The sequence below is a fragment of the Crinia signifera genome, chromosome 4 (assembly GCF_055691185.1).
Source record: "Crinia signifera chromosome 4, ASM5569118v1, whole genome shotgun sequence".
Classification (NCBI taxonomy): Eukaryota; Metazoa; Chordata; class Amphibia; order Anura; family Myobatrachidae; genus Crinia; species Crinia signifera.
This window is the reverse complement of record NC_139220.1, coordinates 226,990,683-227,005,250: the sequence shown is the minus strand read 5'-3', so window position 1 is coordinate 227,005,250 and position 14,568 is coordinate 226,990,683. Positions and strand designations below refer to the sequence as shown.

General features: G+C 45.4%; 1 protein-coding gene across 1 annotated transcript in view; it reads right to left on the bottom strand.

The window, feature by feature from the left end:
- The window catches only part of GNB5 (G protein subunit beta 5), a 50,695-nt gene extending 36,332 nt beyond the window's left edge, over window positions 1–14,363 (bottom strand). Inside the window, exon 1 of the mRNA XM_083183897.1 lies at window positions 14,143–14,363. Within this exon, the coding sequence (XP_083040023.1) occupies window positions 14,143–14,254 (112 nt within the window). The 5' untranslated portion in view covers window positions 14,255–14,363. The remainder of the gene's footprint in view (window positions 1–14,142) is intronic.
- Window positions 14,364–14,568: the final 205 nt, after the last annotated feature.

The window sequence follows — 14,568 nt, the reverse complement described above, 5'->3', positions numbered from 1 at the left end:
AGGCGAAGTTGGTAGAGCTATTACAGGGCTTGGCATCGGTGGCAGAAAATGCCACGGAGCTGGCACTTTTTAGAGTGGCTTACGCCTGGGCTTTCCATGGCGCATTTAGGGTTAGTGAGCTAACCGCGCGCAATAAGAAGGTACACTCAGGAATACTTTGGGAGGATGTGGTGGTTGGCAAGGATCAGGTGCTATGCAAGCTGAAGAGGTCTAAGACAGACCAGCTAGGCAGGGGCACCTGGATCACGCTAAGACCCCACCTGGTGAAAAGTATTTGCCCAGTCACTCTAACTGGGGAGTATGTGGCATTGAGACAGGGTGCAGCCGCACAATTCTTAGCGCACGCTGACGGATCGCCGCTAACTAAGTTTCAATTCACTGCAGTGATGAAAAAGGGCTTAGCAGCGATAGGGCTAAGGCCTGAGGATTTCGGAACGCATTCGTTCAGGATTGGCGCAGCTACGTCAGCAGCTGTGGCGGGCTTGCCACAAAGCGCAATCAAGGCCGTGGGCAGGTGGAAATCCAACAGCTTTAGGAAATACGTTAGAGTTGAAATGCTTTAGTTATAAATATAAGTATAAGTTAATCATAAGTTAAGTACAGTAATATAAGTTCATTATAAGCTAAGTATAGCATGCGCCTGTTGCGCGGGTCCAAAAACGTATCGTTTACAAACGGTTGGGGAACGGCTGGCGTTCCGCAATCGTCGGTGTGGAGTGAATTTTTTATTTTTCCTCTAAGAGGTGCTCAATTCAATCTGGCCCCAAACAAAGAAGCCCTCTAGAGGTTTTTGAGTTTTTCACCTCCACTTGGACCTCAGTCTAAACCAGTTAATTGTTACTATAGAGCATAAGTATGGTTACTAATCATTAGGTTCTGCTTTCTTTTCAGCCCTTCCCCTTCCCCTTGGCCCCACGGGGGTGATTTGGTTTGTAGGTCACTCATACGTTTTCTGGGCAGAAAGAAATATCCTAGCCAGAACAGCGCCAGTTTTAGCAAAGGCAAAATCGGTGAGGTGGTTAGGTGTTAGAGGCATGTTATGGAAGGACTTGTTGGGGTTTTTGGAAAAGAAGAGCAGCGGTTTTGTCAAGCCAGATACCTTAATTATACATCTGGGGGGCAACGACCTGGCTAAAACTACAGGCATTGCTCTAAGGATAAAAATGGAGAAGGATCTGTTGGTTTTGTTGCGCAAGTGGAACGGCTTGAAGTTGGTGTGGTCAGACATTGTACCACGTTTTTCATGGAGAGGCGCCAAAAACCTAGTGGCAATTGAGAAGGCTAGGAAAAAGCTGAATCACGCTGTGACTAGATTTGTCTTAAGGCAAGGGGGAAGGGCAGTCAGACACCCGGGCATTGTGACGGAGAAACCAGGCTTGTACAGGCCAGACGGGGTGCACCTCTCAGAGGAGGGCATGGCAGTTTTTCTGGAAGATATTTTTAAACAGTTATGTTAGTGGGTGTCACTACTGTGGGGTATGGCGGGGCATTGGTACTAGGTGCTCAGGGCAGTAGAGAAGTACCATTGCTGTGGCGGGACAGCACCCTCGACCAGGATTCTAGAAGGGCGTCAGGTGGTCCCTGCGTGGTATTACCCCTCTCCTTGCCAGGAGGGCGGACGGGCCTCGACTCAGCGCGGTGGGGCGACGAACATTTAGGCGGATATGTTCGCGTCAGGCCTTAGAGGCGGGGGGATGTCCACGCAGGGCGGGCTGTGCCTTTGGTAAGGGGTGTGTAGGAATTTGGGAACGACCTGGTCGTTGCCCGGGGCAACACCCCTGAACGGTCTCTGGTCTCAGGTGCCTGGTCTTTGCCATCCCCTTTATCGGGGGTCATACCACTTCTTAAATAAATAAGTATGACAGTTTAATCTAAGCTTTTGGTGTCGCGTCTTTATTTTAGATAAGTGTCTACGTGTGAAGTTATTTCTAGGCCGTTATGCAGTTATTAGAGTACAAGCAACATATTCACTAGGCTACTTAGTTTAAACGAGGGCTGAATAAGCCCAAGTGCAGTTAAGAGCCTGTGAATTGGGCTGTGTAAATAAAGTTCAGTGATAGTGATAGGGCATAGAAGGAGGGGTTAACCCAGGGCGGGAAGCCCCCACCAATGGGGGGCAAAGGGGGTTGCACCCCAGGTCAAGGGTATATAGGTTAGGGCAGCAAGGGTATGCGCCCTCTTTGATTCTTTGATCCCCACCCTCCCTTCCCTTCCTTCTAAAGGCTTTGCCTCACAAAAATTTGAATCAATTGGCTATTATAAGTTTAAAATTGGCGGGACAGCACCCTCGACCAGGATTCTAGAAGGGCGTCAGGTGGTCCCTGCGTGGTATTACCCCTCTCCTTGCCAGGAGGGCGGACGGGCCTCGACTCAGCGCGGTGGGGCGACGAACATTTAGGCGGATATGTTCGCGTCAGGCCTTAGAGGCGGGGGGATGTCCACGCAGGGCGGGCTGTGCCTTTGGTAAGGGGTGTGTAGGAATTTGGGAACGACCTGGTCGTTGCCCGGGGCAACACCCCTGAACGGTCTCTGGTCTCAGGTGCCTGGTCTTTGCCATCCCCTTTATCGGGGGTCATACCACTTCTTAAATAAATAAGTATGACAGTTTAATCTAAGCTTTTGGTGTCGCGTCTTTATTTTAGATAAGTGTCTACGTGTGAAGTTATTTCTAGGCCGTTATGCAGTTATTAGAGTACAAGCAACATATTCACTAGGCTACTTATTTTCCCTCAGCCTACAGGAGCTACTGTATGTAAAACATCAAAAGCAAAAGTTAAGCTGGGTACACATATGTACAATTTCATTTTTCTTGCGACCGTTCGATCGACCGAATACACGTTCGGCCGTCCAAAACATACGACCGATCTGCGCGTACACATATGTACAATTTTACTTGCGACGTCCGATGTACTCCCGTCCAAACAATCGCAAGAAAAAGATTGTACCACCGTACACACTCTCCCGTTCTGGCTATTCGCACGATAAAAATGAACACAGCATTATCATAATGGGCTGGATTAAAAGAGCATACCAAAACGAGGCGTGATCACAGAACAAAGAATCGTTCGTGTAGTACAGTGAATAGAGCCGTGACTATTCAGATCATTGCTAGCTGTACAGGATATACGTACGTACGTTTGTCTATCGGTGCATTTGGGCCTTTTTACAAACAATTTAATTATGAGCTTGAGGAGAAGGAAGGCTCGTGCGTGCATTTTGGCTGCTATGGCCATTAGATTGCAGGCTATTAAAAAAAGAAAAAGGACCAAGAATCGGAGCTGCTGGACCAGAGACTGGCTTCTGAGGAGAGACACCTTCTCCCACATGCCATTGCTACAGGATATACGGGAGAACAATCCTGATGACTTCAGGAATTATCTCCGTATGGATGACGCTACCTTCATGGAGCTGCTGGCACTCGTTACCCCTTTAATAGAAAGAGAGGACACCTATTTCAGGGGGCCTATTTCTGCAGAGCAGAGACTGGTGGCAACGCTGCGTTACCTGGCAACAGGCAGGACCCTTGCCGACCTGAGATTCACCACCGCAATATCATCGCAAGCGCTGGGGCTGATAATACCAGACACCTGTGATGCCATCGTCCAAGTTCTACAGGACAAATACATGATGGTAAATATGGAAATTACATACATGTCCCCCATATGTATAGCTGTGCACATACCTGTACCCTATATGTATATCTTTACAATGCCTGTTAATTTAAACTTTTACACCAGTGGGTGGGGGGTCATTTTGATAAGGCGGGTAATAGCTTTGAGGCTGCAATGGGGGAGGGCTGATGGGTCTAAAATCAACCCAACAGATTATTAATACGCATATACTTTTATATTGCAGTTTCCATCGTTCAAGGAGGAGTGGCAAATTATTGCACGTGATTTCCATGATCTTTGGAATTTCCCTAATTGTGGTGGAGCTATCGATGGCAAACACGTCAGAATCATGCCCCCTGCAAAGAGTGGCTCTTTTTATTATAACTATAAGGGGTTCTTCAGCATTGTTCTAATGGCCATTGCTAATGCCCGATACGAGTTTGTATTTGTGGACATTGGGAAAAATGGTAGAGTTTCAGATGGAGGAGCCCTGGAGAATACATTTTTCCATGACAAACTGAAAATAAATGAACTGAATCTGCCAGAGCGGACTGAAAATGAGCACGGTTTGAACTTTGTTTTTGTGGCGGATGAGGCCTTTGCATTGCACCCTAATGTCCTTAAACCCTACCCACAAAGGGCACTGAACAGGGAACGACGCATTTTTAACTATCGCCTGTCACGTGCCAGGCGAGTGGTTGAAAATGCGTTTGGGATTCTGAGTAATAAATTCAGAATTTTTCACAGTGCCATCAATCTGCGCCTAGATAAGATTGACAAAGTGGTGCTGGCCTGTTGTGTGCTGCACAACTACATGCGCAGAAAAGCGGTGCACACACAACATCTGGGGGCTACAGTGGACGAAAGCCAAGTTGTTGACGAGCCTATTGGTCTGACAGCTTTGGCAAATAATTTAAACACCAGAAATGCATCAATGCATGCAAAGTTGTCAAGAGACGAGTACTTGAATTATTTCAATGGTGTTGGGGCTGTGGAGTGGCAGAATGACATGATTGCTTAAAAATGTACGTTTTTGTCATTGTAAATATATTGTTTTTTGGTGTGTACAGTTACAAATCAATATTTTGTCAATAAAATTTGTATACTCACAGTGCCGCACAAGTTGTCCTCCGCGTCTTCTTGCAGCAAGGAGGAGGAGGTGGAGGCGGTAGCCTGGTCTTGGGCCAGATTACTGACCGAATCACGGCAAGTGAGTGGTAGTACTCAGGTGCCAGGCATTCCTGGAGGGCACAATGCCACGACACCTGGAGTGCAGACTGTACCCAGTACTGGTGTTTATGTACTAGCAAGTAGTGGCTCCACCACACCTATTTCTATGCCAATTTCTCCTGGTACTTTTGTACAGTCTCCAGGAGCAATACATGAAGGTAAATATTGAAACAACATACATGTACCCCATATGTATATCTGTGCCCTATAGTCACCCTGCATGGTAAATGATATTTTCACACGGACACCAACTAGATTACAGAATGTTAAATTTTTATATAAATTATTAACTTATAAACTTATAACAAATATAACATAAATAACAAGGAAATAAATAATAAAGAAATACTTAAACATAAAAATATTTAAACTATATTATTAAAACAATTATGCAATGAAATCAACTATATACAATTTTTACATTTGGTGGTAAACTTGTCCCACCCCATAATCCCCTGTATCCATCGCCGGTTGTGAGGGAGATGGACTTTCCAATAAACACTGGAAGGGGCCACCAGGTGGACCTGGTGGGAGTGTATTAGCTGACGGTGTCGGTTGGTGCTGCCTTTGCCCGGTTGGTGGCTGGAAATGCTGGTACTGCTGATATTGCCCCGGGTGAAATAACGGTTGTTGGGGTATAGGGGCAGGGCTGATGGGTTGAAATTCAACCCTAGGCAGAGGGGTGTCATCGGTGAGTCGTGTGTGCCGGGACAGAGTCCCCACACGGGCCCGGTACAGCGTTTCATAAAAGATCCGCTCTACCTCAACCCTTGTAGCCGGGTCTAACTTTCGCAAATTGTCAGCTAATACACTCCCCACACGGTCCGCATCATCTTCCTCCATGGACATCAATCTGTTAGCAGACTCCAGGATCTTGGTGGTCGCCACGTCCGCAGCATCTGGAGTCTGCCGCGGCCTTTTGCGCCCTCTTCTTGATGGTGCTTCTGGTTGAGGTTGAGCGCTGGGGGTGGCGGTTGGTGTGGGGGTGGAGCAGAGGGCCGGTGAAGGCAGCTGTGATGCAACCTCCAGCGATGCTGAAGATTCCTCCTCGGCAAATAGCGATGGCTGTAACAAAACAAGATGTAACAATGATGTATCACTATCGATTTTTAAGACTTCCATATATTTTTATATCTACGCAGAAGAACGCAGCCCACACACCACCATGTTGCTGCCATGGATGAAAGTGAGCTAGTTGAAGCGGCGTTAGGACTGGCATCTCTGGAAACTAATTATTTAGATACCAGAAATACCTAATACTAATTTAAATACCAGAAATGCATCTATGCGTGCCAAATTAACCAGGGATGAATACATGCAGTATTTTATTGGTGTTGGCACTGTGGATTGGCAGAATGATATTATTTCGTTAATTTTACATGTTCACAATTTTTATACTGTACTTGTTGTTATATTTATCTGGTTTAAAAAAAAAATATTTAAAATAAAATCCGTCTACTTACTGTGCCGCAAATGGTGTCATCAGAAACCTCTTGGTTGCACGAGGAGGTGGAGGGGGCAGGCTGGTCCCTTGCAGTATTGCTGACCGATTCCCTGGGCAGCTCCTGGTCCACCGTGAAGGCCAGCAGGTCGTAGTACCACAGCCTGGGCACATAGACTTGGTCTGCCCCTGCCCCAGACCGCTTTGAGGACTCAACCTTATTCAGTTCTTTTTTAAAGACGGTCCTCATATTGGCAATCCGAGTCCGGACCCACTTTACATTTGCTGTGGGGTAGTATGTCTGGCTCACCCTCACCAGCTCCTCCAGAGCAGCTAGCCTCTTCTGCCGATTGGAATGGTCTCTGGATTTTGTGTTCCAGAGACAATTTTGATCCCTGTAGGCCTCAATGAAGTCCTTCATGAACTCGACATTTTTCTCTGCCATGGTGGAATTTCTGTTCCAAAAAATACAATAAAAAGGCATATTATTTTCTTGATACACAAAGCACAGCATAAACCATTTAATGTACAGGTGTTCAGTCTGTGGGCCACTAGATATACTGTAACTATAGTACAGGAGTTGAAACTCTGTGGGACATAGGATACACTGTCACTACAAGCCCTAGCATACCCATGGGCCACAGATTAAAGTCCCTGTCATAGAAAACTCCACATTTTGTTTTATTACTCACCGAAATAAATGTCGATATACAGTACGGAAAATTCGCAGCGCAGCTCCGATCACTCGAACAGCAACGACGGAATATTCTTTCGTGCTGAACGTGGCTTGAAACCCAGTGATTGGATGAGCGCAGGAATCTCTGCCCCACTCACGTGCTTGGTGTCACACAGACACGGGACATCGAGGAGCCATGTCGGAGGGTCTGGCGCCATCGCATATGGTGGAGACGAGTACAGCACCTTTGTTTCCCAATTCAGCACCGATAATGACAACAGATAAAGAAATCGCTGAGAGACAGGACAACAAGGAGAAAAAAGTGACGCGCGCCTCCGCCATGTCATCTGCAGAGGTGGAACTGATGGTAAAAATGCTGGATAGAAGGGACTACGATTGTTCGCGGAAAACATACCCCAAGACGAATTATAGAAAAGAAATTATTATGCAGCGTGTATGCAAGGAGATAAAGGAGAAGTTTGGGAAAAGAAGGTCCAAATACCAGCTACAGAAACGGTGGTCGGACCTGAAGCACAAGGAGCAGGCCAAGCTAAAGAAAATTCGTGGAATTATTAAAAGAAGTGAGTACAATGCCCTAGGTGGCTTAATTAATATACTGTCTTGATCCATTACATTTTGTGTGTTTTGCTGACATGTTGCTTGTTTTTACTCAGAGGAAATCCAATCCAGGAGAAGACATGAGGAAGGCAGAGACAGGGCCTCCAACCTGAAAATAAAGAAGGAGAGTACAACAGGTAAGGTTTTGTACCAGCACACCACCACAACAACACATGTTTTATACACAAAACAAGGGGTAGTAATACGTCACTTTACCTTGTCACTGTAGATGATATCCAGGCAGCGCAGCCGATGGAAGGGACCACAGAGGGCCACCAAGTGATTGCGATCACCAGCAGTGTAGATGGTGAGTGTATACTGCAAATCATCTTTATGGGATAGTGACGTATCATTTGTGGAAAGGTAAACATTTCTTTATCTGTACTTATTATAGATATCATCGAGATTTCAGATGTCAGTGCAGAGGGGGAGAAGAACACACCATCACCTGACACGTCCAGCGACGAAAGCACAATGCAAGAAAACATGACACAAGTCCATAAATGTCTACAAGAACTAAGCGGAAAAGTCCATACCGTAGCCCAAAAAATTTCAAAAATCCAAAAAGGCGTAGCAGTAGTACACTCTTTATACGAAAAAATTTATAACGGTTTGCATTATAAAGTCAAAAAATAGTTTGTGTACTTTATTTAACATTTTTTCTCCTTCTTGGTTATTTGGAGGCCAGCAGCATGCACCTTAAAATGGTGTATGTCGTGGAAAGCAGTCTCACGGCAGCAATGCATCCCATGTGAGCAGGCCAGGATGTTCCCATGTGATGCGTTGCTGCCGTGGGACCGCTTTCCACTACATACACCACCATGTTCCAATGTGTTTGATGTTTTTTGGGTGGGTGGGCGTTCCTGCTACACCTTCTCGTGGCACCTATGTCATGGCATGCAGTCTCACGGCAGCAATGCATCCCATGTGAGCAGGCCGTGATGTTCCCATGTGATGCGTTGCTGCCGTGGAACCGCTTTCCACTACATACACCACCATGTTCCAATGTGTTTGATGTTTTTTGGGTGGGTGGGCGTTCCTGCTACACCTTCACGTGGCACTTATGTCATGGCGAGCAGTCTCACGGCAGCAATGCATCCCATGTGAGCAGGCCGGGATGTTCCCATGTGATGCGTTGCTGCCGTGGGACCGCTTTCCACTACATACACCACCATGTTCCAATGTGTTTGATGTTTTTTGGGTGGGTGGGCGTTCCTGCTACACCTTCACGTGGCACTTATGTCATGGCAAGCACCTGTATGTGACACTCTGTTCAGGTCCGACCACCGTTTTACCTCAAATAAACAAAGTGTTCAGTATTTTTTGTCAGTATTTTTTAATAAATGTTAAGTGTTTATGCAGAACAATGAACATCACATATCTATCTATCTATCTATTTATCTTCTATAACTATATCTGTCAGGAATGCACACACAACGATTATTTATTTCAAAAGGAATGCACACACAACGAATATTCTTTAACAGCATGGCGCGGAAAGTACGGGGGAGAAGACTTCCTGTTGTTTACATGCTGCGCTGATGGAGGGATGACGCAGCTAGTCAACACCCACATGGGCGTACTGCTTTTGGGAGGAATGAATGCAGGAACGGGCTGCATATCGATCGAACGTGCGTACACATGTCACTTTTCTTTCGATATGGAGCCGTCCTGTCGGAAGAATATTAAGCAGCAAAGAACCTGCGACCGACCGACCGTGGACGGCCAAGAGCGTTTTTGGCCGTTTATCGATCGCAACGAAGGGATCGGGACTGCGTACACATATATACAATCGAACGGCCGTTCGTCCGCAGAACGGAAGAACGGCCCGACGATTGTACATATGTGTACCCAGCTTTACAAAGCAAAGTTTAACAAAAAGTTTGCTTTTTGTTATACTTTTGTATTGCCTAGGTGATTAATATCCAGCGTGCTGGATAAATCAAGGTAATTGCCAGGGTTGCCGGGATGAGGGTCAGTGTTCTCACCGGAGAACACTGGGCCTGACAGATCGGGGAGTATAGGGGCTGATGCTATTCTTCCAGGTTATAAGATAAATAATACATTTTATTTTTCTATGCGTATTTTAATGTGTCTTTGTTCCGCTGTGCAGACCCATAATGGGGGTGGACAAGATGAGAAGTCTGACAAGATGTGGAGGGCCAGAGCCCCCCCCTCACTTAAATTTTGACCTTCCTTTTGGACACATGCAATTAATGCAGTATACGTTTACCAATGTTCAAACATGTATACAGGATTCTTTTGAACTGAAAGCAGAACACATAAATGAAGATGACCTACTTATTTGACCTGCTTTACTTTCAAACTACACTGCTGTGATTGGGTTTATATACCGGTAATACAGGACAGAAATACAGGAACTGACTTTAGGCAAAGTATTATGGGGCCCACACACGGGGTGATTTCAGCCCAATTTCTAATCGATCTGACTAGATCGCTTAGAATTGACCCTACATCGCTCCGTGTGTAGGGAACATAGTGTTAGCGATGCGCGGCCCCATGTGTCGCTATCACCGGGCGATTAAGATCGTGCATGCAGGATAAATCTAGTCAGATCGCCAGTCAGGGCCTGTGTTCTCACCGGAGAACCCTGACCCTGGCAGATCGCTCAGCACACATCACTGACCTATTGCTGTACAACGCTGTGTGCTGAGCAATCTTGCTGAGCGATCTAGCAAATGTGTTCTAAGAACCTCATGTTTATTTAAATATATGACATTATATAGCAATAGTTCTGCATTCTTGTCTTGTATGTGTTAGAAATTTGGGATACTATTCAATAGAAAAAACTTCTTTGTAGTATATTTCCATTTGTTCTACATCCTTAACTGTAAATGAGGAGCAAGTAGATGATCTTCAGATAAGTCACTGTACATCGGCACATGCAGTACTTTATGATAACATGGGATGATGCGATGGCTGAAAGACTATGAGCTATCACATGCTTTCATGTGACCTTGTTTATACACTAGAGAAGTAGCAGAAGTTACCCCAGCAATGTTATCTGATGTGTGCTCTTTTATTATTTGATAGATGTTTCATACAGCTGCATAATATTACACATTGATGTTTCTGTACCGGTATAATCAGGGGCATGTACTGACATTACTGTTACCTGTCTCACTTACAGTAGATGAGAAGTTAATGCTACCAAAGCAATAACCATGATTGTTATTAGACTGCTGGAATTCCTCTGCCTGCCATCTCCTGCTCAGTGTGACGCATGGATAGGAGATTTTTGGGTCAAGGAAAAAATGTTGCACTTCCACCCCTAATAATAAAAAATAAATAAAAAGAAAACTGCCAGTAGATGGGCCTTCTCCATCTCTTGGCAGGGCTGCCATCAGAAATTGTAGGGCCCTGGACTGACAAAACAGGCAGGCAGGGCGCCTCTGAGGGTGCAGCTGTGGATAATGTGAGTGAAGCTACAGTGGGGGTGGTGCGTAAACCAGTTTTATCTAAACTAATTGTCAAAGTTTGGGCTGTGGGGGTGGTAATATGTAGGTAATATTGTAATATGTAAATTATATGATTCCCTAGCCCTGCCACAACCACCTCCATATTTCACATGCTGCTCCCTTTTCTGGAATTCTCTACCTCTCTCCCTCAGGGTTACCACCTCTGTACAAAATGTCAAACGGGCTCTCAAGACCCACTTCTTCACAAAGCCAAGACAAATCTCACCCTAGCCCTCGGTTACATGCTCACTGTCTACCCCATCTGTGTCACTCCTGTCTGCCTGCTTTTCCCGTTTAGAATGTAAGCTCTCACCAGCACGACCCTCTTCCCTCATGTGCTTTCCCTTCTCTTATTTAAACCATCTTTTATGGCACCAAATCCTGTGGTTTTCTGCCACCCTGATACTTATTTCAGTGTCCTCTGCTGATGCAGCTATGGGTATGTACCCTGTACTTGTCGTGTATTGTATTCAGCTGTAAGTCACTGTTTTGCTTATTTGTTTATGCACTCTCTATACCTGGCCCTGCCCCAGGCGTAATTCCCATAATCCCCACTGCATATGCTACTGATAGGTATGGCACAACACATATATCTTATGAATTTTTCAAGTGTGCTGCCACACTTTGCTCTGGTAACCTGTCTGCACATCTGTATCAGTGACCCTTTGCCAGGTCCTTTACACCCCACCCATTTGCTACACTCATGCTGATCCTCCAGGAGGGGGCAGCCATGTCAGCACAGTGGGAGAGACAATGGGGGCGTAGCTTCAATTAAGGAGCAGTGATGAAGTGTGACTCAACAAAAGGGGGCTTTACATGGGGGTGTAATGTGTGATCGTGTCATTGTGGCCATGGCCCCCACTAAGCAAAGCAGATATTACTGCCATTGGACAGTGGCGAGCGTGGCTACGATGACTCGATTCACTGCAAATCGAGTCATCACCTGCCGGGAGAGCTCAGGTTGCGGGATACTTGCCCATTCTTCTAAGGGGGCCGGGAGAATCCTGGCCATTCCAGGAACGTCGGCGAGTATGCACTCATACTCTTGGGCACAAACCTACCACATGCTACCATGCTCCCTGTTTTGTGCAGAAAGTCGGCATGTGAAACACCACACTCTGCACAGACTGACATCATCAGATTGGTTAGGTTTAGGCTACATGAGGGGAGGTTATGGTTATGCTGTGAGAGGAGAGGTTAGGGGTAGGCACTAGAATGAGTGTTACAGTTAGGGGCTAGGTAAACGCTTCTGTGTGTGTGTGTTTGGGGGTGTATATATATATATATATATATATGGGTTTGTGGGTACTTGTGAGTTATCCGGACGCCCGATTTCAAAATCGGGTCGGATCGGGCACATCGCATCGCATCGCATGCGACCATCGGATGCGATGCGATGCGATGCGATGACCCGATTTTTCCATAGGAATCAATGTTAAAATGGACTGAGTCCATTTTAACATGGAATTCAATGGGAAAAAGGGGTCTTTTTCATACCCCTACTATCCAAGTGGGCATGGAGTTGGATATAAACCTGTGGCGAGCGTAGCGAGCCACCGAGCCCGAAGCGTGGCGAGCGTAGCGAGCCCCGCGAGGGGACACGGAATACCGTCCCCTCGCGGGGCTCGCTTCGCTCGCCACGCTTCGGGCTCGGTGGCTCGCTACGCTCGCCACAGGTTTATATCCAACTCCATGCCCACTTGGATAGTAGGGGTATGAAAAGGACCCCTTTTTCCATAGGAATCATTTTAACATTGATTCCTATGGAAAAATCGGGTCATCGCATCCGATGGTCGCATGCGATGCGATGCGATGCGATGCGATATCGCATCGCATCGTATCTGATTGTATGCCTTAACTTAAGGCATACAATCAAAAAATCGGGCGTCCAGATAACTCACAAGTACCGGTTTTTGTGATGATCAATATCATCTAACTCTATACGAATTACTATACGAAACAACGCTATAAATCTGAAATCTGTTTTATTGATGTTTTAATAAATTGTACCATCTCCTTGTCATACTCAAACAAGTGATTTATTGCCATCCTAAACAAAGGTGGTGGTGGTGGCTTACGTGAAGGCGCACTCTATATTCTTGTTGTCCATACATATATATATACACGTTCTAGGGACCGGCACTCACATTATCCACACTTCAGAAGCCAAGGTGCTCGCTGTCAATAATATGCATGATTCTGGATACTAGCGGTACTCCCATGGACTTTCCCAAAAGATAACCAGGACACAGAGCTGACACTGACGTTTTGGTATTTAATTCCCTTTTACACGTTTGTTTGCTTTGAAAAAGGGAATTAAATTCCGAAACGTCAGTGTCAGCTCTGTGTCCTGGCTATCTTTTGGGAAAGTCCGTGGGAGTGCCGCTGGTATCCAGAAACATATATATATATATATATATATATATATATATATATATATATACACACACACACACACACACATACATACATACATACATACATACACACTTACACATATAAATATATTATCAAACAAAAAAGCTTGCTGGTTTTGTGTGACATTGTATAAGTAATACATAATAACAATACATTGGTATTACATGCTTTTCACAAGCCGACTACATACTCCAGCAGCCAATAGGGAAGGATAAGCTGCATACAATCTCCTAGACTGGAACAATAGCTTCCATGCACTTACATTATTGTTATTGTCATGCACAACAGTGTCACCCATCTGTACTAGGAACTGTCTCAGTTATACCTATACACAATTCCTTCTGTCTTCATGACTCATTATTCTATATTCATAGTGAGAGAATGATAACACATCTGACACATAAGAGATGTGGCAATCAGGGCTGGCTGCTGACATAGGGGTGGGTATAATTATTTGGCACAATACAACAATGACAGTGTAACAACAACACTCGAAGATACAGGGTTATACTGTAGCTTGTAAATACAGACTGTTTATCACGAGGAACCCGGCTTGTGCCCATAGCTGGACTGTTACATAAGCCTATGTCTGTGGCATTGGAGTCCTCCTCTGCCACCTCCCAGCTGTGTCACTGCCCAGATGTCAGCGAAAGTCTCTGACATACTCACACTCCACATCATGCAGTTTGGCTCTCTCCTCCTCCAGCTTCCCCTTCAGGCTCTCTGCTTCATTCTTCAGGGAGGCCAGGGTCTCATTTTCCTGCAATCCCTCGGTTGCCATCTTGGGATGAATAAGAGAGAGAAGGTTGGAGGAGAGGAGGGAGGTGGAAGGAAGCAGCGTATGATGATGGGGATGGCTCTGCACTATCAGGGATGCTGTAGCAGCAGCTGCTTAGCAGAAGCCAAGTCATTTTTTTTTTTTTGTTTAAACAAGAACAGCTTTATTTGTTGAGATACAAAAGAGCCTGGTGTCAGTGCAGGACAGAGGCAGTTTAGTAATAATCTGCAATTAACAGTTATGATTCTATCATGTTTAGTATTAAATTCATGCTAATATATTTGTAAAAATTATATCATGTGGGCTCATTAAACTAC